The sequence below is a fragment of the Centruroides vittatus genome, unplaced genomic scaffold, assembly GCF_030686945.1.
Source record: "Centruroides vittatus isolate TY-2023 unplaced genomic scaffold, ASM3068694v2 contig_89, whole genome shotgun sequence".
NCBI lineage: Eukaryota > Metazoa > Arthropoda > Arachnida > Scorpiones > Buthidae > Centruroides > Centruroides vittatus.
In genome coordinates, this window is record NW_027122580.1 from 1,627,240 (window position 1) to 1,653,096 (window position 25,857).

The 25,857-nt window shown below is 34.1% G+C and overlaps 1 protein-coding gene across 1 annotated transcript in view; it reads right to left on the reverse strand.

Annotated features, from left to right (window-relative positions):
- Positions 1 to 2,087: 2,087 nt before the first annotated feature.
- Positions 2,088 to 25,857, reverse strand: part of LOC136983809 (threonylcarbamoyladenosine tRNA methylthiotransferase) — a 45,613-nt gene continuing 21,843 nt past the window's right edge. Inside the window, exons 3-12 of the mRNA XM_067280667.1 lie at positions 24,815 to 24,916; positions 18,470 to 18,700; positions 18,256 to 18,376; positions 15,750 to 15,853; positions 11,767 to 11,933; positions 11,544 to 11,689; positions 11,029 to 11,089; positions 10,698 to 10,817; positions 9,336 to 9,482; positions 2,088 to 2,454 (exon numbers count right to left, since the gene is read on the reverse strand). Of these exons, the coding sequence (XP_067136768.1) occupies positions 2,149 to 2,454; positions 9,336 to 9,482; positions 10,698 to 10,817; positions 11,029 to 11,089; positions 11,544 to 11,689; positions 11,767 to 11,933; positions 15,750 to 15,853; positions 18,256 to 18,376; positions 18,470 to 18,700; positions 24,815 to 24,916 (1,505 nt within the window). The 3' untranslated portion in view covers positions 2,088 to 2,148. The remainder of the gene's footprint in view (positions 2,455 to 9,335; positions 9,483 to 10,697; positions 10,818 to 11,028; positions 11,090 to 11,543; positions 11,690 to 11,766; positions 11,934 to 15,749; positions 15,854 to 18,255; positions 18,377 to 18,469; positions 18,701 to 24,814; positions 24,917 to 25,857) is intronic.

The window sequence follows — 25,857 nt, forward strand, 5'->3', positions numbered from 1 at the left end:
AATGAGATAACCTTTGAGAGAAAACTCCTTCGGAATTGCAATTGGAGAGAACCAACGATATCTCGAGACGTAAATAAATGTTTAGCCGATCGGCGACCGGCTTGTATCATAGACGCTCTCTCGTCCCTTGAAGACCGGAGACGGCAACCTTAATACCGTCGCGGAAATGGCCCGTACCGACTGCTCGTTTGGGTGGCATCTGACCGTTACGTGCCGTTCTGTCTATGCAATACTCTCCTTTATACTTACTTGCTGTAGTTCTCCCAAATCCATTTGCACGCTTTTGTCGACCGGGCATAAAACTTAGACTAGCCACAATCAATATTGGAACAATTACTGGCAGAAGCTACGAACTAGCAGATACATTAATGCATTGGCACGTGGACATTCTTTGGATCCTTCGCCCATATCCTAGAAACAAAATAGAAATTGGTGAAGGTTACGAGTTTTACTACTTTGGCATGCGACCGTCCCAAATGGAGTTGCGGTAGTGGTCGGCCAGAATCTGCAAAACCATGTCGTCGACGGTCGGCGATCTAGACGATCTCGAACGGAATACCGTCGTCCGACATTAGTCGAGATCGACGTAAGATCGATAACCGCGAGAATAATTTCCCGCTATGCTCCATGGATGGGATGGTCCGATAATGAAAAGGACAAATTCTGGGAAAAACTAATTCCCACATTCAAACAATTAACCCGGTGGAGGTGCTTCTATTGGGGAGAAATGATAGATGGCAAAAGATTCAGAATACAAAATGACAACTGCCAGATACTAGACCGTTGATTCCTAGATCAACCTAGAAAGACTGAAAACAGTAAAGTATTTTCTCAATATTTTCATTTAAACAATGTTTTTGAATGTCAAGGCAAGTTTAATTTATTTATATTATTGATATAATATATAATAAAACTTGAGATTGGAGACAGATGATAATGCTTGTAGGATTAAAGTATTAATATGGATCATATTGTAAGGAACTGAGTCCGAACGTTATTTTTATTTTATTATTATTTCCGTTTTATTATCTTTTGTTTGGGGTTTATGTTTATTTAGGACGAAGGTTCCCCACCACTCTCTTGTTAGTAATGAAAAATGAAGATAAAACAACTCACGGAGAAATAAGCGCCATAGGAAACATCTTGCGCACTTGCGCTGCCCGGCGGAAGTAACAGTCCGCAGAAAAAAAAACGGAGGGGGGAGTCCCCACAATCACTAGTAGAGAAATACTTAATAAACCGTCTTAAACATCCCAGAAAATTATGATAAATATTTTTGTAAATGGTTTATAAGCTTTGTCGGAAACTTAAAGCTGCCAGAAAAGAAAGTTCATGTTAGCAACTAAGTATGTAAATAAGGGGAGTAACCCAGCTCAAGTGTGACTCACCTCACAGTATAAAACCCGTACGTTAACCGAAGAAGGAGAGGTGAATTCCAAATCGAGGCGACGTTGAGAGCGAGGTTAATTCGAAAGCGAAGTATTTTCTGATAGAAGTCCAGATTGATAATTGGATGATCCAAGTGTTAAAGAGGAGTTCGATTGACGATATCGAAAGGATTGAGGAAGTAGTTTCTTCGTATAGTGAGGTGACGGATAGACGTTTAATTAGTAAGAGATTTTGTTCATAGTTTCTAAGTATTTGATTTGTCGAATTTCAAGGGGAATTACTATTAAGTTAAGCTAAGTAGCTGAGTTTATTGTTGGGTTAACTTGTTGATTTTCGTTAATAAATTTTGTTTGGATTATTGACATTTGTACGTAGTACATTCTAGTTGCTAATTAAATATATTTGAACTTTTGATCTGACTTGATATTTATCGTTATTATTACTAATTTTTCAGTGCACGCTTAAAAGCCCAGGCCTGGCAAACTAATCTCAAATCCGCGTAAAGTACCCGTTAGGTTAACGGAAGTTTAACCGACCGTAATTATAGTCGGTTTCCTAAGATACTGAAATTTAGTACTTTACAATATCTTGAATATGGTCGTAAAGAATTACAAAGTTTTTTTGTTGATTTGAAGAGGCAGAATGTAGCAATCCAATAAGATGAATTTTAACTTGAAACAATGAAATTCTTACAACAATTGAAATAAATAAAATATTTATTTTTTCAACAAGCACAATAATTATATTTTTTTATAATCATCATCTTGTTGAAATATAATTGTAAGCTTTAATAATTAAGGCGAGTATAAGAATAATAATAAAAGAATATAACCAGATAGAAGAAAATAAAGGATGTCGATAACATTCCTTCAATTTGCATTTAACAAATTCCGAAATTGCACGCTTCTCTTCTTTCTTGTTAATATTTCCGTTTGAAGAAACTCCAATCGGTTCTGCCACGGATTCGATTTCTTGGGGCTGACCCATCATGTAGTGTTTGCCCGTCTTTGTGATCCGAACGTTTACGGTCGTACCTAAATATTCTTCTTTTTTTGGTACGAGCACCTAAAGAGAATGGCCGTAATTTTATTTATTACACTCAAACCTTTTTTGTGCGGTCTTTTTTTGTGCGATTTTTTGTGTGCGCTATATGAATTTCAATCAAATTGGTATACTGCACAAAAATAATTGCACAAAACACATTGCACATATAAAAAATCGCACAAAAAAAGACCGCACAAAAACAGGTTTGAGTGTACTGTAATTATGTGCTTGCACTACACAATATATGAGGTATGACATAAAAAAAGTGAGATTAACCTTATATCTTGGGAACCATGAATGGGAGAAAAGACAAAGAGATAGTTATAGAGCATGTTCTAACTTGTCACTGTGAGACAAGACTCGATTCCATCGCTTTATTCGGTACTAGCAGGTAGGCCCGGCGTTGCACGGGCAAAAGTAACAATAGCGAAGATTAATTGAGATTATTACGTTATATTCGACCTTACCCGTTTTCACAGAATGCAAGAATTGGGTCCCCCTGTTTCTGGAATTTTTAGATGGGTCTAAAAATATGTTCAATTTCCCACAAAAACAAAAAAAACTGCATCTGCATCTTGAAGGTCGCTTTCTCTTAACAATTCCATTGTTACGTAGCACTTCCATCGTTGACATTTCTGTTGTTGACACTTCCATTGTTGATGGAAGTGTTAAGCCTTAATCCTCTCCTCTCCCCCGTGGGGAGGTATTTTGAAAAATCCCTTCTTAGTGTGCATTCTCGTGACGAACCCTAACTGTGTACCAAATTTCAACTTTCAACTCCTAACCGTTTGAGCTCTGCGCTGATTTTTTTTTTTCATTTAGGGATCATCACTTCCCCTCCCAGGGATCAGTCTCCCCGCACCGCTGACGCACAACGGGGTTAAAAACAAGCTTACATAGATTCCCTTTCCAATACGTAACAAAGGTACAAAATAAAATAAAAAGTACCAAACTGAGCACCCCGCTCAGAAAGTAGAATTAACACTGAATAAGAGCCACTTTGCTCTTCAAAATAATGCGGAAAAAGTCATTTAGTTGATTAAACATAGTTTCCTTCCTGATGAGATGATATATATCGCAGGGCCAAAACAGTCCTTCTTCCTTGGCCATCCACTCCAGGTAATACCTATTCACTTGTCATTGAGGACTATCGTACACAAGATGTTCCATAGTTACTACTTCCTCTCCACAACGCACGTACTCTCACCACTTATGTTGAATCATTGTTTATAAGCAAGCTCCCAGACCATCATGACCGGAAAGACACACCAGCATAGTCCGTTGCATCCTGAGCAAAGTCAACTGCCCAATCCTTTCTTCAACATTGGACAGGAATGAAAATGTCCTACAACCTTTATAGAGCAACTTACTATCCATCCCCCACTGGACAATATCCTTCAATAGATGACCACAGCCAATCTCAATATCTCTACGGACTTCCCCGGATATACCACCATAATATCGTCGGCATACGCTGTACAACGAATTCCTTTTCCCAAAATCTTCCGTAGAATAATATCAAATTGAATAATCCAGAAACTTGGCCCCGACTTCAACCCCTGAGGGCAACCCCTTTCGAGGGTTTTCTCAACATCAATATAGTTAAGAGTACACCTTGTTTTACGCTCAGTGAAGTAATCTTTCACTAATTCGTACAAGTTCTGGGGGCAGTGATGGATCCGTAATTGATGCAGAATAATTTGCCACCAAGCACAGTCAAACGCACCTTTAATATCCAGACTAATTGCCACTGCGTACTTGGCATCTTGTAACACTTCCTTAATATCCTGAATCACCTTATTTATCGCATCATCAGTGGCTCGTTGAGCCCTAAATCCAAATTGGACATCGTTTAACATGTCGTCATGCTCCCAATACCACATAATCCTCTTAATCATCAAGTCATCAAGAATCTTCCCCATAACAGGCAAAAGACTTATTGGCCGAAAGCTACCAGGGTCCGTCATATCTCTTTTACCTGGCTTTGGAACTATCACTACCTGTGCCTTCTTCCATCTGGTAGGAAAAACACCATATTGCAGACAAGTATTATACACCTCCTGGAAAACCGCCGGACAGACCTCCCAAATTGCCTGAACTATCTGAATAACAATACCATCTTCACCAGGGGCCCTATTGGCCTTAATTTTCCTCATACACTCCTGAATTTCCTCAACAGTAAAAGGAGGGTCGTCCCTCTCCATATAGCTCTCCTTCACCTCCTGCCTAATTTGCCGATGAATTTCTTGATCGGACGAAATGCCATCCTCTGGAAAAAATTGATCAAGAAGAAACTTCATGGTATCACTCATAGAAGAGGTGTACCCAGTAGGGGTCCGAACTGAAGTAGTAATAATCCTTTCCTTAAGCTTTCCAGTACTAATCTTGAAAATAAAATTCCACGGGTTGGCCGAATTTTCTTCACAATATGTCCTCCATGAAGCCAGCTTATAATCCTTAATCTTAGCCTTATAAAACCTCTCAAACTGCAAGTAAACATTCCTCCTTCTGCTCCTTTCAATAGTATTCCAGCAACTTTGGAACCTCCTCCTCAGCCTATTATTATTCCTCCTCATGTAAGTAAGATCACTATTCCACCATGGAACCAGATGCTTCCCTTGATGCCTTAACGGGATACATTCCTCGCAGATATCATCAATTTTCTGTAAAACCCTGTCCAGCTTTTCCTTAGCATCCTCCCTAGTCAGGGAATTCCTGTGTACCAACATACCAAGATCTGTAATACACCTAGTTGAAAACCTTGACCAGTTGGTCCTGTTAACGTCAAATCTCCTACTCGCAATCTTATCACAAACCTTAGGAAGTTGAATTTTAAACGAAATTGGTGAATGATCACTAAGGCAACCCTCAGCCCTGACTTCCCAGTCCTTTATCCAAACTAGCCCATGATTGTTACAAATTGTAAGATCGATCCAGCTCTATCCACGTGGACCCACAAAAGTTGGAGGAGATAGGGGATCATTATTAACATGTAACTCCTGCTCAGCTAAGAAGTCGATCAAATCATCAGCCTCCAAATCCTGCAATAAACCACCCCAAATGGGGAATGAACATTAAAATCACCACAGATAATAACAGCTTGCCCCGAGAATTTCCGCACAATCTGCTCGATCCTTTCAAATGTCTTAGTCATCGTATTGCCAAATGGCCGATATAAACTTGAAATGATAATCCGTTGACCATAAATAAGCACCTCACAGCAAACGCAGCATAGATCACTTAGGTCCTGATGAAAAAGAATATCAACATCATTGTTGGAAACAACCACAGCTGCTAGTGGTCGACCACCATCCACTTGAAGAACACGTAATCTCCTCCCAAGACAAGCCACCTTATTACAGATCGAGTACGGCTCTTGAATAACCGCAATATCCAGCTGTTCCATCCATTTATTCAACTCGGAGTTGGCCGCAACTGCCTTTTGAAGATTGACTTGCATCACCGTAATTCCCTGTAAAGTATCAAGTACTGTCGTCTCCATAATCAGTTCTACTAATAGTTATCGCTTTTATCCTCTGAACAATAGGGCATTTCTTATCCAAGGCATTATGCCTTGTATCTCCTTGTTTTTCATTTTTACAGTTTATACACAACCTAATTGTATTCTTATTAGGGCAATCTCTATACCGATGTCCTTGACCACACTGACTACAGACTGGAGTTTCCTGAGTGCAATCCCGAGCAAAATGTCCCATCTTGCAGCAGTGAAAACACTGCCCCACAGGAACAAAATCATCCACAGGGCACCTGACCCAATTAATGTTCAATTTCCTAATCCTGATCAATTTTTTCCTTAAACTGGGCGTCACATCCACCACCCAACTAGTATTCGGTTTATTCCTGTTCCCAAGAGCAAACCTCACCACGAAATCCTGGGAAAATTTATCCAACTCTTTATAATCCTTATAGATATCCTCATTCTGTTCAAACACATACTTAAATAAATTGGTTTTAACAATTTCCTTTGGAACGGCATGAATTATCACTTTAAGCAATTTCTTTTTAGGTTCCTTCGCCGACATTCCAGAAATAGCCTCTACTGCCTCCTTTAACTTTAGCTTATCTTCCTTACTATCGAATTCCACCGCAACTGCCCCATTCCGTAACTTCCTCAAACCTTTAATACCAATCCTCAAAACGTCCGGTTTTATATTTTCCTTTATAATCCTCTTTGTGCGTTCTGCATCTCCATCCTCCTCCCCTAGCATAGGTTGCACTATAAGTACCTCTCTGGATTCCACTGGCCTCCTATTAACCAAAAGTGCACCTGTAATGGCCTGAGCAAAAGTTTTTTCTCAGAGTCCCTGTCCTTGACCTTGACCTTGTATTTCATTAAGTTGTTCCTTTATACTGGAAACCATCTGCAGTAAATCCTCCTTTGCAGACAATAAATCGATAATTTTCTTGAACTTTTCCATAATTTGGGTAATATGATCTCTGGATCTTATCTTCAATGTCTTGTTGGCAATAAGATACTGATGAAGTTCCTCTTGTAGTTGATTAGCTGTAATGACTCCTGCACTTTTCCCTTTACCTTGCTGACTGGCAAGGCTAGGGAAGCCATCTTCACACTCAAGCGTGAGATCTTCCTCTTCATTTCGGGGAAGCACAACTTGTGTCCCCGGAAGTGGAGGCTCAAAAGCCATACCACCCCCACCAACCTTGCCTTAAAAGGCAAACTTAAAGTAAACGCGACCTGTCTTTGATTTCCCTTTCGGTACTTGCGGGCCTCACCACACAAAAGTAGACAGTCACTTTCCCAAAGAACATGAGTTAAAGCAGCGAAATAGCTCAAAAAATCGCCAAAAACACACTCATACAGTTCACAATTTGGACCGAGGCCCAATTGTAAACTGCGAGTCTGCGAGAACTGCGAGTTTGCAATTGTGAACTGTGAGCTCTGCGCTGATTATTATTATTATTGTTATTATTAATATCAACTCGTCTCGATTATATATGCTACCGGCAAAACCCAATTTTGGCATAGGCAAGTCAGGCCAAACTAGTTTAGAATTATTATTCAAGTATATTAATGGTTAAATATATTAATAATTAAAATAAAATTAAAAGGCATTCAATTAGATGAACAATATTTATTCAAACATAGTCTACTTAATTATAAAAAACGGGGTTAATGTTACCCTAGGTATCGAAGGTGGAGGTTTGTCTCCGATTCCAGCAATCAGAAGACAGGGAACAGTGGGGACGTGCGTTCTAACCTAACCTAACCTATTCTAATAAATTACCATAATTATTACCAACCAAATTATTAGAATAGGTTAGGTTAGAACGTGCGTCCCCACTGTTTCCCGTCTTCTGATCGCTGGAATTGGAGACGAGCCACCACCTTCGATACCTAGGGTAACATTAACCAAAAACAGTATTGATTAGAAGTCACACAACACTTGTACAAAACTATAAAATAAAAATAACCTAATCAGTACTTATCACTTTGTATTTTTTTTTTATTAAGCCATGCACTTTTAAAGGTAATTAACTTTCGAAAATATTTTCAAAAATTCAAACGAAATAATAAAAATAACTTTTAAAATCAAACTAAAATTAAAAATGAACTTATTTGTGTTTTATGATAAACTTAAATTAACCATTAATATACTTGAATAATAATTCTAAACTAGTTTGGCCTGACACGCTTATGCCAAACTAGTTTGGCCTAGGCAAAACTAGTTTGGCGTAAAATCGGGTTTTGCCAGTAACATATATATAGATGAGTGGATGCTGTTCAGATATAAACATTTTCTTATCTTTGGTCAGAAATCTTGGAGTGCAAGAGTGAACAGCAAGTTAAAGCTTTTGTGAAACTGAAGAAATCTGCAATGAAAACTTTTCAATTATTTAGACCAGTGGTTCCCAACCTTTTCTAGGATGCGGAACACTTTTGTGAGCAATTTTCTTTAGCGGTACACTTACTTAAGTTAATATGAAATTCATAAGCTTGTCATCAGTTATTTTATTAAAATTGAGCAGTTATAATTCAAAATCTCTACTCATATTATTAACGCCAATTCTAAGACAGGAAAAAATATACCTAAATAACTTTAATGGGAAACTTGTGCCTGATGTTTTTTACATATTTCATTCAGTTTTTATCATTGCCTTTATCTTATTCGAAACAGTAGTACACTCCATAAGTACGAGTCGTACATATATATTTAAGTTTATGAAAATTTTATGATTTTAATTTTTTGATATTCGGCGGCTCGAATACGATTGTACACTTTCCGATTTGCGACTAAATCTGTGGAACACTTGGGAGATGCTTACAGAACACCAGTGTTCCGCGGAACACCGGTTGGGAACCACTGATTTAGACTGAAGCTTATGGTGAAGAGTGCATATCTCATACACACGTTTTTGAATGCTACAAATGATTTTTGAAATGCAGAGAAACTGTAGATCATTTTGATGTTTCTTTCATATCCAGGGTATTAAAATGGCAGAGTGGATTCCCAGCAGCCTGAAGAGAAATCAGCAAAACTGCATGAATGTGTGAGAAAGAAACAACTAGAATCGTGGAGAAAAGGTTGGATTTTGCATTAAGACAAAGTACTAGCCCACAATACAAACTGTGAAGCAGTTTTTAGCTAATCACAAAACCACTGTGCTTAAGTCAGTGCACAAAGGAACACACTTTTTGTTGATACAAGATAAAAAAGAAAAAGGCAATGGACATTCTCAATAGCTACAAAGAAAGTGATTTGAAGAATTGTTTTGAAATTGGCAAACTACGATCTTCTTCTACATTGATTTTCACAATTTGTTAAATAAAAAGAGATATAGGCAGTCTTGCTTTTTTTTTCCCTGTATCAGACCTCATATGTTTAGGGATACAAAATAACTCCAGACAAATAATTTCTTACCTGTTCGTAAAATTTATTATGGCCAACGTAATAGTTCTTGTCGTGAGACACTTCTGTCACCAACACCTTCTGCATCTCTCCCATCTTATGATCGTAGGAAGTGTAGGTTTGAAACAGTTTGGTCATTCTTTTAGTACGCTTCTTTACCTAATAATAATATGGACGGTTATGTAATACAGTGGGTGATCGGTTAACAAACAAATTGCATAACGAACACTTTGTCATCCGATCGTAAAAATCTTTTGCGAAACACTTCACTGAACAAATATAAAAAGAAGCAACGGAAATAGCAAATACCAATTGATTTTCCCTTGTTTTCGGGTAACAATTCAAAACTTTTCGGAGTGCGGGAGATGTCGATGTCGACGCTCAATTCGATATATACTGATCGGATAGTATTCCTTGAACTTTGAAATACTCCCTTTTAATTCCAGCCTTTTATTTTTCTGACAGAAACAATTCTTTTAGAGTATTTGCGAGACTGTCAGGTGGGCACTCGTTAAGTTTTGCATGGGTTTTTATTTTCAAAAGGTGAGAGTATAATAGCAAAGGTAGACAGTTGGCAGATGTCCGATGTTGCTGGGCAGTATGACTTGAACAAATCTACCGTAGGCCTCAGTTCAATCTTATCTAAGAAAGATACTGTATAATCAAGAAGACTCGAGCAGCTAAAGGAATAACAGAAATCACATCTGAGAAATAAAGAACATTGAAGAGCTCATAATGGAACCTTAAACGGATCTGACGACAGAAGAACACCGAGAACTCTCGAATGAAGAATGCCAAGAAACTCGGCGAGATATGTTGTCTTCTGAAAAAGAGGATTAATGCTGATATCTGCTATTAATTAAAGATCTTTTGAAGAAGTGGGGAATGTCAGATCAATGGTCTTAAATTGGCATACAAACCAGGTTGAGGTTAATAGGCTTGGGGATCTCTACAATTACAATGCTATTAATTACTTTTGAAAATCCTGAAGAAGAGAGAAAAGCAATCGACATTAGACAGATTATTTAACCCCCACAAACAAAAAAACATGACTAATAAAAATGCAAGACTGTGTTATATATGTATTTTTATTATTACATATAAATAAACATAGTAAGAAAGTATATATTTTTTTTACTTTTTGGGATTTCCAGAATGAATTAATCAAATTCCCATAAAAACCTATGGTAAATCAATAATCAGTTAATGAACAATTCAGATAGCGAACAAAGTCTTGAAACGGATTATGTTTGTTAACCGATCACCCACTGCAGTCATTTATAAAAATCTTTAAATTTGATTTTATTGCATTGTTGTCATTATAATAGTTTCTAATTGTAAGTTTAAAGAATTCACTAAAAAGGATGAATTTACCTCCTGTGCAGGTAACCTTTTCATCTTTGCTGCTGGAGTACCTGGACGGGGATAAAACTGATTGATGAACAAACTTGGAAACTTGTATTGTTCAACCAATTTCATAGTGCATTCAAAATCCTGTAATGATTAATTAGTTCAAAATTAATTTCTATTTCCACGAAATTTAATTCTTGTAAGGTCACACATTTGTCAAAATAATCACGTCCATTATTATGGGGAATGTAAGAAAAGGAAAATGGTGATATTGTGACCACTCACAACAGAAAACAACATGTGACCTTGCAAGGATTAAAAAAATCATTGTAATTTGTATATGGATGTGACTCACCTTGTCTGTTTCGGTTGGAAAGCCACATATGATATCGGTGGCTATTGTGATACCAGGCACTCTATTAAAACAACATTAAGTATTATAAATTATTGTTTTCTTTAACAGAAGAATCTTCTTAAATTGTTAAGAAATTTCGTTCTTCACAATTTTAAAATAGTAAACAAAAATTTTTTTAATCTCTTGCCATATACCTCATGTATTTCTAACTAAAATTTGTGTTTGATGAACTTATACAGAATAATTAACATAATTTTATTATTATAAATGAACATTTCAATCACTGATGAAAATGACAGACCTTGAACAAAGGCAGACTATAGTGATCTATTATTATATATCACATGTAACAGTTCTGTCACATTATTAATTTACATAGCATAGTATCATGAGTAACTTATTTTGATTTTAAATGTTTACCAGTAGAGCTGATGTATAATAGACTTCTTCCCACAATACACTAAAAATAATCAGTTCAGCACATGCAAACAAAAATGAACATATCGTATATGCACCTTTCTCTTAGAAAGTCGACCACATGCCGAAAATCGTCGATACAATATTCTCTCTTCATGTCAGTCAGAACTAGATCACTACCTGACTGCACGGGAATGTGGAGAAATGAATAAACTCTAGGATGAGATAGAATCTTTGCCATATCCTGTAAAAGTAACACAGAAATTTTAAAAAATAAAAGTTAGTTTTATTTTGGTAGTCATTAATTTCAAATTGACATACTTCTAAATATTCCAGAATGTAAGGAGGATTGGTCATGCCTAACCTCAGCATGCAACCATCTGGTATCTCTTCGACGAGTTTGTACAGGAGTCGGGGCAGTGTCTCACCAATGTCACGGCCATAAGTTCCAGTGTCTTCAGATGTCAACCAGATTTCTTTCACTCCCTCTAATAAAAAATGTTTAATTATTATATAATATAAAATAATTAACTAATTACTATATAATTAACATATAATAAATGAACATATTTTGTTTTAAATCAACTTCAATTTTTCATTGAAAATGAAATCTATAATTTTTGGATATATTGTTTTCTTAGAAACAGAATTTATTTGGAGACCCTAGAAATCGAATGCTAGTTGATGCAGAGTTAATTTTCATAGTTTAATAGTTTCTTCATTTATCACTTTTCTGCATCTATTTTTATTAGTTTGACAAGTTTGACATTAATATGTTTGACAAGACTATGTCTTGTTTATAAAATCATACTGCCTGCTGTCTTATCAGCTAAGAGGTATGAAGGAGTACAGTACATGTCAGGAGTTGAAATTTGGCACAGAGTATTAGATGCCCAAGTCATGCACGTATAAAAAAAACCCAGACTTGTAGGTAGTCAGGGGACCGAGAACCGAAACACAATAAAACACAAAATGGCGACACTCTCTCAAACAGGCAGTAGTGTGAGATTTGCGCATGCGTTGCTCATTGGTAAGTTGGAAATATGAATATTGTGAAATCAAATTTTGATAAACATGTGTGTTGGGAAGTTCAAAAAGCAAACGTTGCTAAATCAAATTTTGACGAACAAATCTTTGAAAAAACCCATTTACCTGTCCCGTGTTATTCCCCACATATTTCTGGTCGCCACGTGCTAACCTTGATCGATTGACCGAAGATATCTCGTTTGATCATGGGAATTTTTTGAAACTGGATGGCGCGTTGTTATAATTTTATAATAAAACTAACTTCAGAAATATAATTATTTTTTCTTTTTACATTTATTAATATGTATATTTCGTTTGTGCAAAATAAAAAACTAATTGCGAATGATACAATAGCCACCATTATTTTTTTCAAAAACGGGAAATTTTCACATTGACAGAAATTTCAACCTGGGGGGTCATGCAACCGAGAGAAATTTCAACATTCGATAGGTTAATTTCACTGAAAATGCATCGTGGATGACCACGTGGGCGTGGCTGTGGCCGGCAAAGTTTGAATGAACACGCTCAAAACCAGCGATACCAAAGATGATTGGAGAATGAGAACAAGACCCACCGTAAGCATCGAAGTGATCCCGCTTAGTAATGAGTCTCCGAGACATAGTCTTGTCCCAAATATGGCCTTGCCATTTTACTTGTTTAGTCTCAAAGAACATTAATCTTTAACAATGTGTAACAGATTAAAAATGTAGTAGTAACAATGGTTTATATGCTTAGAATATAGTGTAGCAAAGTAGCAATTTGGTTTCTGTGACCTTACCTTAACTACTGGATGACAAGCTAAAGGGTATAGGTGGTGGTGAAAGACTAGTTCAGCTGGTAACCCTTGTCTGTCACCAGATCTGGTAACATGCACACAATTTTTTTGGAGAAAGGAATACAAGTTTAATGTTCTTTAAATTTTCTAAAATTGGATGTGCTGGGCAATTATCGACAAGGAGTAAAACTTTTTTCGTTTACCAATAAGTTCTTTAACCCATTTTCAAATTTCTTCTTTAAAAATCTCAGACGTCATCCATGACTTTTTGTTGGCTTTGTAATTTACTGGTAGTGTTTTTATGTTTTTAAAACATCTTGGATTTTTTGATTTTCCTATTACAAGAAGTTTTCTTTTGTCTGTACCAGTCATATTAGCGCAAACAAAAGCTGTTATCCTATCTTTCGCAAGTTTTCCACCAACACACTTTTTGTTTTTAAATTTAAATGTTTTATCTGGTAAAAGTTTGTAAAATATCCCAGTTTCATCTGCATATTCTCCACTTAATTTAGGCCACACATCTTTCAACCAGTTTTCAACATCCAGTAAATTTACACTTTTTGCTTCTCCACACACTTTCCCAAAACTTATGCCATGTCTTTGTTTAAAACGGTTTAGCCATCCATTAGAACATTTAAAGTTAGTATCGCCTAGTAGTCATCCAAATTCTTCTGCTTTTTCCTTTAGTATCAGTCCATTTAGTGGTAAGTTGGAACTTCTGCATTGGTTAAACCACTTAATTAGAACGGCATCAATATTGACTTTTTCACATAACTTAATTTTTTTCACTTGTCCCTTGCCATCTTGAAAACTTTTCAAAATTTTCTCTCTGTTTTTTATTATTGTGCACAATGTAGAATTTGCTAAAGTCTCTGCATACATCTGCCTTTTTTCTTCCACTTTCAACTGCTTTAATTATTTCTACTTTGCAGTATAACGTTAATGCTTTCCTTTTTAAGCTACATATTTTATCTGATTTGACGCTAAATTAGAACACAAGTAACTATGCAGACTAACCCATTGTCACATTGTTTAAAGGGGTGGCGAATCTCACCCCACTGAAGTCAGGTGGTGAGAGTACCACCCATAGTCATTCTAGGAAGTGGACTGACCCTAGGGACCGAACACTTAGTACTTTTTGTTAAATAACATTCGTAACCTAATTTTGTAAATTTGAGAGTGCTTCAAATATGACGTTAAAACAGGGTTTTATGTCGTTACAAGTGGGTTTTTTAACATTATCTAGTATAGTAAAATCGTGGGACCGATAAAAATTTGATGTTATATATTAAGGTTGTCGTTACATCCGATGACGTTATAAACAAGTTAGACTGTAGTTTTTTTAAGGATTCCTTTAATGACAAAATAAAAAAAACGTTATTATTATTGATACACTTACAGGCAGTATTGCCAGACCTGTTAACACTACCTGCAAAAGTATATGCCTTCTCCATTTGCTGCTATGTACTTTCTGTTTTTACTAACTCTTATTCCAATTAAAAGAGATTTTTTTGTTTTTTTGAATGAATTGAATTAATTAAAAACAAGAGTTCTTGATGAGAAGAAGAAAGCACAAATCAGTTACATTTGTTAATGAAAGAACTGAAATTATCCAACAGTTTATGACTCCTGTAAGTAATGACATGATCTTTCAGGTAAAAAATAAAAGACTAAGAGAAAACAGAGAAATTATGAATAAATACAAGTATATGAAGTCTCTGGTGTTAGAATGCTTCTAAGTTTATGATCTAAGATTTTATATCTTATACTAGAAAAAAATGCATTTCAGATCTTTAATGAAAGAATTCCTCTTTGACATTCTTCAAATGTGTAAAAAATTTTAAAGAATATACCATTGTTTACCCCTACTCTCTTTCCTTCTTTCAGTATTCATCAAATTAAAGATGCCATATAGAAAAATGCATTCTTCCTATTGTAAAAAGTATATATAAGCAGAAATAGAAATTTTAGTCTGTGTTAATCTCCAAAATGTTGGTAAGATTGCCAAAGGATCAACTTGCTAATCCAAAGATTGGATGAAATCTTGAGGGTTGACTTCTTGCCACGTCAGAATTATTTGAAATTAAACAAAAATCAAAAGACCCACATGTCAGTGTTCCTTGCAAAAAAAAAAAAGTTCAGAGTAAAACAGTAAATAAAGAGAAAAGGAATAAAAACAACAGTAGTGAATAAATATAATCTAATCTTATTTAATGGAAATAAGTTATACTAAATAAAATCCACACATATGCTTTTTTTTATTAATAAAACATTTTTGGCTCATTAGAGTCAAAAACATTTCATTAATAAAAAATTTCTTTGTCTTCCTCAATTAGCAAATGAGTGGATTTCATTTAATCACAGTGCCAAATTCTTAATGGATTTTAAATTATACTACATGTTTTTGTTGAATTTTAATGAAATTAAATAAATTTCTTACATATTTACAAAATGTTAAATCATTAATTACCATATCAACCAATTTATCACAAAACAAATTTACCTTTAAAAGCCTGTTTGGCTCGGGCTACAATTTCTTCAATGGAGTAACTACCCAATTCACCTCTGGCATGTTTTGTCTTGCAATAAGTACACTGATTTAAACATCTAATTAAAAATTTCAATTAGTAAAACTGAATTGAACCAAAAATCTTATAAACTATAAAAGTATGCATTTTGCCATTTCTGCATATTAGTTAAACTTTGAATTTTACAAGCATTTAGTATAACTGGTAGTAAATGGCACCTGAAACAGCGAAAGCATCAGCCATCTCTCTGAGAGACTCTGGTTTGAGTTCAAATTATGCCCTTGAATAATTTTGCAAATAATTTGACCCTGATGCATTAGACTGTCCCCACCCAGGACAATTGCACCATTACAGATACAGAAAAGTTCCTCCATACCCAAAGATGAAAATCTATGGCACAAGATGATCTTTTCTGTATCTGTACTTTCAAAAGAAGTAAGAAAAGAAACAAACTTTGAAACAACAAAACAAAAAAATAATAATAAATTTTAAATTTCTTCTTTTTGCATATTTAAACATTGTTTAAAATTATTAAAAAATGTCATGTCAGACTATATATCTTCTCAATATATATCAGCAGTGGTATGCCGTCCATGGAAGCTGTGGAAGCACCACTTTCCTTGTGTTTTCTAAAATATACATATTGTGCAATTATTTGAATATTTTAACGTTCTTTAAATTACTTAAAATTAATATTTTATTATAACTGCATTATGTATTTTATTACAAATTTCTATACACGTGAAAAACAATAATAAGATTGCTATTGTATATTCGAATATAAATTTGTGTATGCATAATCCCAATGGAAACGCCATATTGTCGAATATGGGACAGCTTGTACGGCAAAAATATCTGAATCGCGTAAAGCAGCCAGATTATAGGCATTCGCACATGTGCTTTACAGAACACCAACCTCTGAAATTTAGCCAGTGGATGCTACACACCAAAATATCATATAACGCTTCCAATGATTCCATCTGTTAGCCACTGGTAGGGAGCCATTGGTAAGTGCATTGTTTTAAGATATAAAAAGTTAGGTTTTAAATCTTTGTTTCCATTCAATTATCTATTTTAGAATTAAAATAAATACACTGTTTATTTTTGTCATTTCCAGTATTCTGTTCAAATTTTTATGGAAACACAGCTTCCATATCAACAAATGTCATGGCATGCCACTGTGTATTAGTATAGAAATTCTCTATTTTAACTGTAAAGAAGTGCCGTAGTTTTTATTTGTTGGCTGTCTCAGCATCAAAGCACCTGTCATAGCACCTGTCTCAGCATGGTGCTATATAATTTAAACCATTTCTGGAAGCATAATCTCAATTTATGACACAGTCTGACTGACACTGGGAAACAATTTCCAAATTTGAAGATAAAAATCAATATTTTTAAACTAGTGCAAGATTCTGAATGAAATAATTTTGTTGTCATTATGTTATATTTAATAATAAAAAAAAATCATTAAATATGAAATTTTAAGAACTTTAACCTTTCTTCGCGAGGGAACCGATCGGTTGGTACCTCCCATTATTAGGCAAAACTTCGAGGGTACCGATTTGTAGGCACCCTAGTAAAATCAATTTTTATAAAATTTATCGACAACAGATGTCAGCACTTGACAGCAGCATCTTGTATATTGTCTGTTTCACATATTTTTGTCTAAGTGGTGTTTTGTTGACTTAAAAAATTTTAATTAATGCTTTTTTCTCTTAATTAATTTTTTCTAATAATTTTTTGTTTTATTTTTAGCATATTCATGCAATAATATTACTATAATAAGTTCATTCGTGCTATAATAAGTCAACGTGTTATAAATATTCAAGTCGTGATCTTCAGTTCTGACATTTTATGTATTTTTTATTTTTTATTTTAATCTAAAACATCAGCAAATGTTACATGTATTAGTACTGGTAATCATATGTTTATTACAAAAATATATATTCTTGTTCGATATGAAGTGAATAAAGTATATTAGTTCATTATATTAGTTGACAGCAGAATAAAGTTTTGATTTCAAACAAATGTTTGATATAATGTTCAATAATTTCACAATGAATAAACGTACATGCATAAGTGTTAGATAGAGTGGTACAAAACAATATTCTACGTCTTTCTGGCTCAGTGCCAGCAAATAACTAAGTATCTAGACAATGTTAATTTTGACAAAAAGTTACAAATTATCAAGTTTAAATGTCAGTTCTGATATATATTATTTTTTAATAAATTTTTCTAATAAAATGTATTGAAAAATATCGCATTTAAAACTAAAGATATTAATAAATGTACGTGTTTTTTTCCTATGAATATAATGATATTGATGCATTTTTAAAATAATATTGCCCGACTGACCTATATTGCCTTAGGACAGATTACAAAATAAACATGCACAAGATGGCAATTGTAAAGGGTTAATCAATTATATCCTCAAAAATTCAAAGAATAATCTACCTTTCTGAGATAAAAATTCACATTTACCCTGTGTTAATAGGAATAATTTCGATAAGTGGATTTTTTCGAACTTTAGGCAACTGTAAAGAGGCACCACCAGTCTTTTTACCACCTTCTTTTTTAATTCCTAATAATCGTACAGAATGACCTGAAATATATATAAATACACATTAAATAAAATAGCAAAAAAATAATTTTTAGATATATACGAATTTAGCAAAATTATATTGGAATTTTATACCTTTTAGGGCCTCTTCGACCACTTCAATCACCCTGTCAATCTGATGTATTCCTATAATGCTGAGACCCTGCAGATAACTAGATTTTGGAGCTGCCTGAGGCACGCATCCTGCCACAACCACGTATTTCTTCTGATCGAGACCGGCCTCCACGGCATTACGAAAATGTTGTTCGGCCGGACCCTTAACCGTACAGCTATTAAGTAACCACAGATCGGCTTCCTTAGAATCGTCTATTACAAAGAATAGATAATTTATTTTTAATAAAAGTTAATATTTGAATGTTTATTACATATTTTCAAGTTTTAAATTTTAAACAAGTACTTTAAATTTGCCTATTATTTAATATGAGAAAAATTAGAATGATTTAGAAATTCAAAAGTGAGTTAATTCCAAATAAGAATGTAGAAGGCTAGCAAAGGTTAGTTATACAGTCATTTTTGACATGGGCCAAAAAATAAAATAAACAAAAAAGGGAGCCAGAGATAGTCAAAAAGGGATACAAACACAGTTTTTTTTGACAGGTGATAGCAACAACAAAATCTAGTCGTAGTGATATTGCAACCTAAGAACTTACATAGATTTTACATAAAAAGATTTAATGCTTTTATGCCTAGTATATATGAGCCACTTATTTGCCAAATTGATTTAATCCACAAAACAAAATGTAGAGAAATTGAAAATATACATTATTTTAAAAAATTCCTTTTAAACTTTAAATTTAAATAAACGTCATAGAATGTATTTTTATACGTTGTTACATTAAGCTTCTAATGACATATAAAATTGGTTACATAAAAAATGTAAAAATAATAACAATTATTGCAAGGATATATTAATGGAGTTAATCAATTTTGCCTGTGAACAGTTCATATATTTTTTTTGGCTTCCTAAGAAAACTCATTACTACTTGAAAATGAGGGCCTCATTTGCACAAAAATTCCAATAAAGCATACACATTTAAGTTAGCAACTGCAGTCAAAGATAAGAGGGGGTAAAGCCTTCTCTACTTTCCTGAACTACCCTTTGGTTTGGCCCTACAAAAATAAAAGTACAAATTGAGTATATGGTTATGGTGGTTGTGTGTATCAGTAGCAGTCAAGCGTGTTTTGAAAAAAACACACTTGACTGCTTGGAAAGTGTTTTGTTCACCTAATGTTTAATAACACCTTTAGTTTTTCTAAATTGCTCTTGTATAAATAAAAATATATAAGATTTGATTGTTATTTACTTTTTCAACTTTGTCTGTAAACTACTAAGAAATTGGAAAAAACATTTACATTTGATAAGTACTAATTAGAGATACATTTTAGAGAAATATATATTGGTTCAATATGTTTATGAAAATCATAACCATAACCACATGGTAATGGAAAAAGATGAAGAGAGGAAGACTTGAATGTCGAGAAAAGCTGAAATGAAGCCAGGGCCATAAAAAGGTCGAGAGTGACTGGATTAATACAGCAAAACCTACATAAGGCAAAAACCTCTTTAAAGTGAAAACTTGGAAAACAAAATGTGTTAAAAAGTAATCAGCTTTAATAAAGAATCTTGAATACATACATTAAATCTTACAAAAAATTTACATTTATACATCTTTTGGTTTCTACACAAGACAGTAAAAGCCTGCCACTGTTCAAATTGCATTAGGTGATTAAACAATGTATTTGCAAGAGATTTCTCTTATTGGCTATACTGTGATAAAAATTTTTTAGTATTTAGTATTTAGTAAAAAGAAATTTGCTCTACTTGATTCTGTGTTCTATTTTAACAAACTTCAGGAAATGTTTTTATTTTTTGTGTATATCCAGTTGTGAACATACATGCATGCATGTTCTTGTTCTAAATCCATTTTGGTTTTAAAAAAAGCAGCTCTACTTTCTTGATGCATTTTTAAAAGAACAATTATCAAAAATATTGAATAATTCAAGATTAATTATCACTAAGACAAATTCAGAGATAGTAAATTCAAATACAAGCAAGTAAACCACCCCAGATGCATCTAAAAGGCTACATTTTCAGTGAGAAAACATAAAATTTCACTTAGAACACACGCTTGGCATTCAATCTTACTTTTTTTGTCTGAGAATATAAGTTATGAAAGTATATTTTATTTTCTGTTCCCTTTTCCTTGTATTTATTGAAGTGAACTTAAAGCAAATATTTTGTCTAAATTAAAACTTAGCAAAGTATATTCACATTTTATATTAGTGACCATTTTCTCATTTCAGCCTAAGATGAAAAACTTCTTTATGCTGGAATATTTAGAGTTCCTTCCAAAGTCTGCTTTCATAGTTTAACTGTAGTAACAGATGCAGAGATTGAGTCAGATGCAAAATGAAAAGAAAGTTGAGAAATCTTAAATATTTTGTCAAAAGCAGATGAGGAATTTAATAATGCGACATTAAATGTGAATTAATATAGCAGGTAAGGTTAGAAAATGTTTCATAACAATTTTAACTACATCAAAAATAATAAAATAACAGAGGTACAAATAGTAGCTAAAAATAAAAGCAGAAACTAACAATACATGGCTAATGAACAAGACTAAACAGAGTTAAACAGGAGTTAAAAAAATAAAAATAAAAGTAACATTAACAAAACATAGGAAATAGGAGAATCTCAAAATGTTAGTAACAAAAAAAATGCGGAAGAGAAAAGATAAGGCGCACAGCTAGATGGATACATCTGAACAGAGTTACATTGGTCAGAGCAGACAAAGCCAAAGTCTTGGTGCTTATGAAACGTGAAACATATGAAAGAAGCCTATGCGAATATGTCAACCCAATGCACTGAGGTAGAGGAAGACTGTATTGATAAGTTACATTCCACAGTTAAACTAGCTATGGGTAATGTTGACATGGATGCACCTGATGTCCCTAAATTATTCATTTGCCTGTGCCAAAACACACAAGAAAGGGCAACAACTGCACCCAGTCCATGACAAGGCTAGAGCTCCTACACGTAAATTAGAGAAAGTCACACATAACCTACTAATTTCACATCTAGATGGGTATCAATTTGCCATCTCCAGCCCAGTAGAACTAATTGAGCAGCTCAAAGTAATCGCCTCCCCAAATACATTACAGTGTTGGACTTTCGATCCTTGCACCCCTCCCTGTTTCTGTGCTCTCAGAGACTTTTTCTTTACAAGAGTGGACAATACAGCAATGCACCAACACATACTGGAATTGGCCCACTTGATGTGTTATAGTTCTATATTTCAATTTGATCGGGTTGTATATACACAGAGTAAAGGAGTCTCCATGGGCAATCTGGTTTCCGGAGACCTATGTGAATTGGTTGTCAGGCAACTGGAGAGCAGGACCCTTCTCCACGACATCATCCTATATAAGAGATACATTGACAACATTATCATTTTTTGGAGGACAACACCGAATCTGACCCGATTTGTCGACACAATGAATGATAATCCGGCTGTTCCTGGAGATAGAACAATGCAGCCCCACCAGGGTCCACTTCTTAGACATAGATATCAGAATTGAGGAGTCAGACATATGCACGTCTGTTTATCATAAATCATGTGCTATCTCCACTTATATACTGATTGGGTCATGCGATCCCTTTCCATACAAGATGGCACCTAAGCCTTAATTAGAAGAGCATTCTTGCATTCTTCTACTCCACAAGCACTGACAGAAGAATTAAGCCATATAGAAGACATAGCCAAGGTACATTGGTTACAACAAACTTATACAAAGAATCTCTGAATGCCACAGACGTGCATAGACAGCTTCCAACATTTCGATGGAAATACAGAGGCCAAGAAAAGAATATGGAGAGGATCACTCTCACTTTTAACCCCCATTTGAAATCACTGTACACTACTATTGCAAAGAGACATCGAATCAATATTGCCTACAGGAGACGCCCCCACCATTTTCAACCTATTACATAATGGAAAAGACCCCTCTAACCCCGACAGACTACCGGGCATTTATAGTGTCCCTATCAGAGACAACAGATGTGATAGGGAAATGACGTACAGTACATCGACTCCACCAAACGTTCTGTGAGAGTCGGGATACGGGAGCATAAATCTGATATGTGGCATAACAGGAGTACCACCGCACTCTCCATGTATGCGACGGATCCTGACATTGTGGCAGACTTCATCAGAGTACAAATCATCCTCACCACCCCACACCCGGAACACCTCAAATGGTTAGTGGTGAGTAAGATTTTTAAAGCTTGCAGCACATCTACGTGCATTAATTTTAGAGACGAGGTGAGTCTTTCAATGGCACAGCATACTTGACACTGATAGTTAACATTCAATCTTATTTACAGAAATGAAAGAACACATGCGCAGAAGAGCTTTCGTACAAAATTTCCATCGCTCCATTTGAATATGTTCGAATTTCATATTTGTGTTCATTTTAGAAGATCCGGCTTGTTTACAATTAAAAGATGACTAAAGAAGAATCCAGAAGCGGTTAAGATAACATTCAATTTACAAGATTTAATTGTAATACACACTGGTTAAAAGTTGAAGTGAGTCCAGTGGCGTAGCGTGGATATCAGCCGCCCGGGGCGGAGAAAAATTCCTTAAAATTTCGCCCCCTCTTAAATAAAATACGAGGAATCCCTACAAGTCAGTACAGACAGTGTTGTCAGTCGCTACAATGAGCAAGATGTCATTATTATACATTCATTTAAAGAAAGGGAATTCCCCAGTTTCGTCACAGAATAAGTAATAAAAAATTCCATGCTCATTTCAGTTGGTCCGAATCGTAGGTGTGACAAAAATATGAAATGAAATGATTCAAATTTTTACAAGATATTATTATTTATTGTGAAAAAATGCCGCCCCCACTACGCTACGCCATCGAGTGAGTCTAATTTTATATTCGTTCCAGTGTGCGGTCCAGATTGGCAGAAGATAAAAGTGAATACAGGAAAAGTTGAAGCTTATCATTATGTATAAACACAAAAGGTAAAAGATCATGACAGTTATAGAGCCATTAAATTAATATCGCATCCTGTGAACATAGAGAAATTATAGAAGCAAAAATAGTGTTGGTAAGAAAACCAGTTTTCAGCAAATCAGTTTTAGCAAAAACTGAAAATTCATTTCAAACCCTGTTTTGAACAATGAAATTGGTATCATTATGTTTATTTGCCTTTTTTAACTTTTAGTGGTTGCAACCTCTGTTACAGCAACTAATTTTGAAACTGATTAACAGATATGTCTACTCTAATAACCTTAAACAGCTTCACAAAGTATAGTTAAGGTTATTAGAGTGGACATATTTATTATTTCCTCGTTTCTTAAGATGGATTTTATTGATTAACAGATTCTGAGAATTTCTAGTTTTTGCCAGAACTAAGCTATAATTAAATTTGCAAATTGTTTTATGTTCTCTATCCATTTCCATATTATTCATAACATTTTCAGTAATCTATTGAACTTGTTTAGATCAAATAACCAAGACTGTATTGTGTGACAGTAATACTAAAAACAAAAAACAAATGATAAATTTAAAAACTCAATTTATAAAAAGTACACCAATTAAAACTTAGAATAAAAATACATTTTTATATGTACTTAAAGTTATCTATAAATAATGATATCTTTACAGAATGTCCCACTTAAAATTGACCCGAGAAAAACAAGAAATATTAGTGATGTAAATATTATATAGATTTTCAAAAGGAAAAATGTGTGAAACCAATCTCAGAACTGAAAACAAACTGATGTCAATAGGTTTAATGTATTTGCAGATGTATTGAAGTTATCAACATCATTATTTTATGTAAGGTCGGCCTGAACATGACTATTCACATACAAAAGTGAACAGATGCACATGAACACCATCTTCAGCATCTTTGAAGAAAATTTGATTCTTAAAACAAAATAATTGTTTTAAATACGATATAAAATTTTTATTTAACTGATGTTAAATATATTTTTTCCTATTACACCTACTTTAATTTTATTTCTTATTTAACAAATTTTATTATTATTTTTCAAATATACTTTAAAATTTATGTTTATTTTTAAACTGATAATTGTTCTGTAAAAAAACTCTCTTGAATCATTATTAGATTCATAAATCTCTCCTCTGAAGTTGGGATCAGTGAAAGTAAATCTCAAAGTAATGAAGACCAGAGAATGATTCTTTGCTCATTATATTTAATTAACTTATAACAAGCAAAGATCAATTTTATTCCCAACTAATTGTCTCTCCTTTTTATATTTCTTTCAACCACTTTTTATTGTATTAAAGTAATAAGAGTTGAAAAAAAAATTAAAAAATTTTGAATTCATTTAATAATACATACTTCATGCAGCAATTGTTACATCTAATTGAAAATGCTCTTACCTATTATTTTATAACCGTAATTTGATAACAGTCCTGCCATGTACTCACTGTCAGAATTATTGTGAGCACATCCCCACGTTTTAACGTAAATCTTTTGAGTACCTATATAAAAAATTAAATAATTTTATGATATATGGTCAATTGGGCATTCATTAAATAAGTAATAAACATATTGTATGCTGAAGTAAATTATAAATCACTTACAAAAACCAAAACTTCAGCTCATAAAACAAAACAGTGAAAGAAAATAAATGTTTTTCAATGCTTTGAGCAACCATTTTCAGGTTAAAAGAATGGATTCAGAACAAAACATAAAATGGAATGTTAAAATTTAAAATATAAAAAGAACGTCTGATTGTAAGTTGGCAGTCACGTGGTTAAATCAGAATGTAACAAGGAGTATTAAATTTTAAATCATATTCTCAAAGCTGGGGATAACATGTTGTCTTTGTAGTTGATGGCTGCATTTCTGCTGGCCTTGTAAATTTCTAGCATTTCAAGGTACTTAAGATGTGAAGTCTCCTACATATGATGATTAAGACTTGCATTGTCGATGTTCACTTGCATGTCTTTGTCCAAGGTATATGTGACTAATGCTGTAGTAGTCTGCTTTTTATTAATCGTATTAAGATGTTCCCGTAAACATTTTTTTATAGACATACTGTACCCCCCAATATTTTGTAGATGCCGACTATCTCTGTTGTCCTGAAGGGGTGTGGAGTGTATTCTCGAAAGATACAACTTATTGTAAAGGTCCATGGTGTTTCAAAAAAAGTGTAGATGGTGGCATTTCTTCTAAAGGCCTAGGAAAGTGCTGCTTCCTGCTACTTTGCAATATATAGCCATCGGGATCTTGCCACACTGTACAATCTTGAATTTATGATCTGTCATTCTTGTATTTTAGTCTTTCTCTACGCACTTGTTTATTAAACTTTTTACTAATTGAGATAGATACCCATGTTGGATAGCCAGTTGAGTTATGTACTGCAATTCCTAAGTTCTTTCTTTGATAGTAGAAGAATATGTGAATACTCTTTTCAACA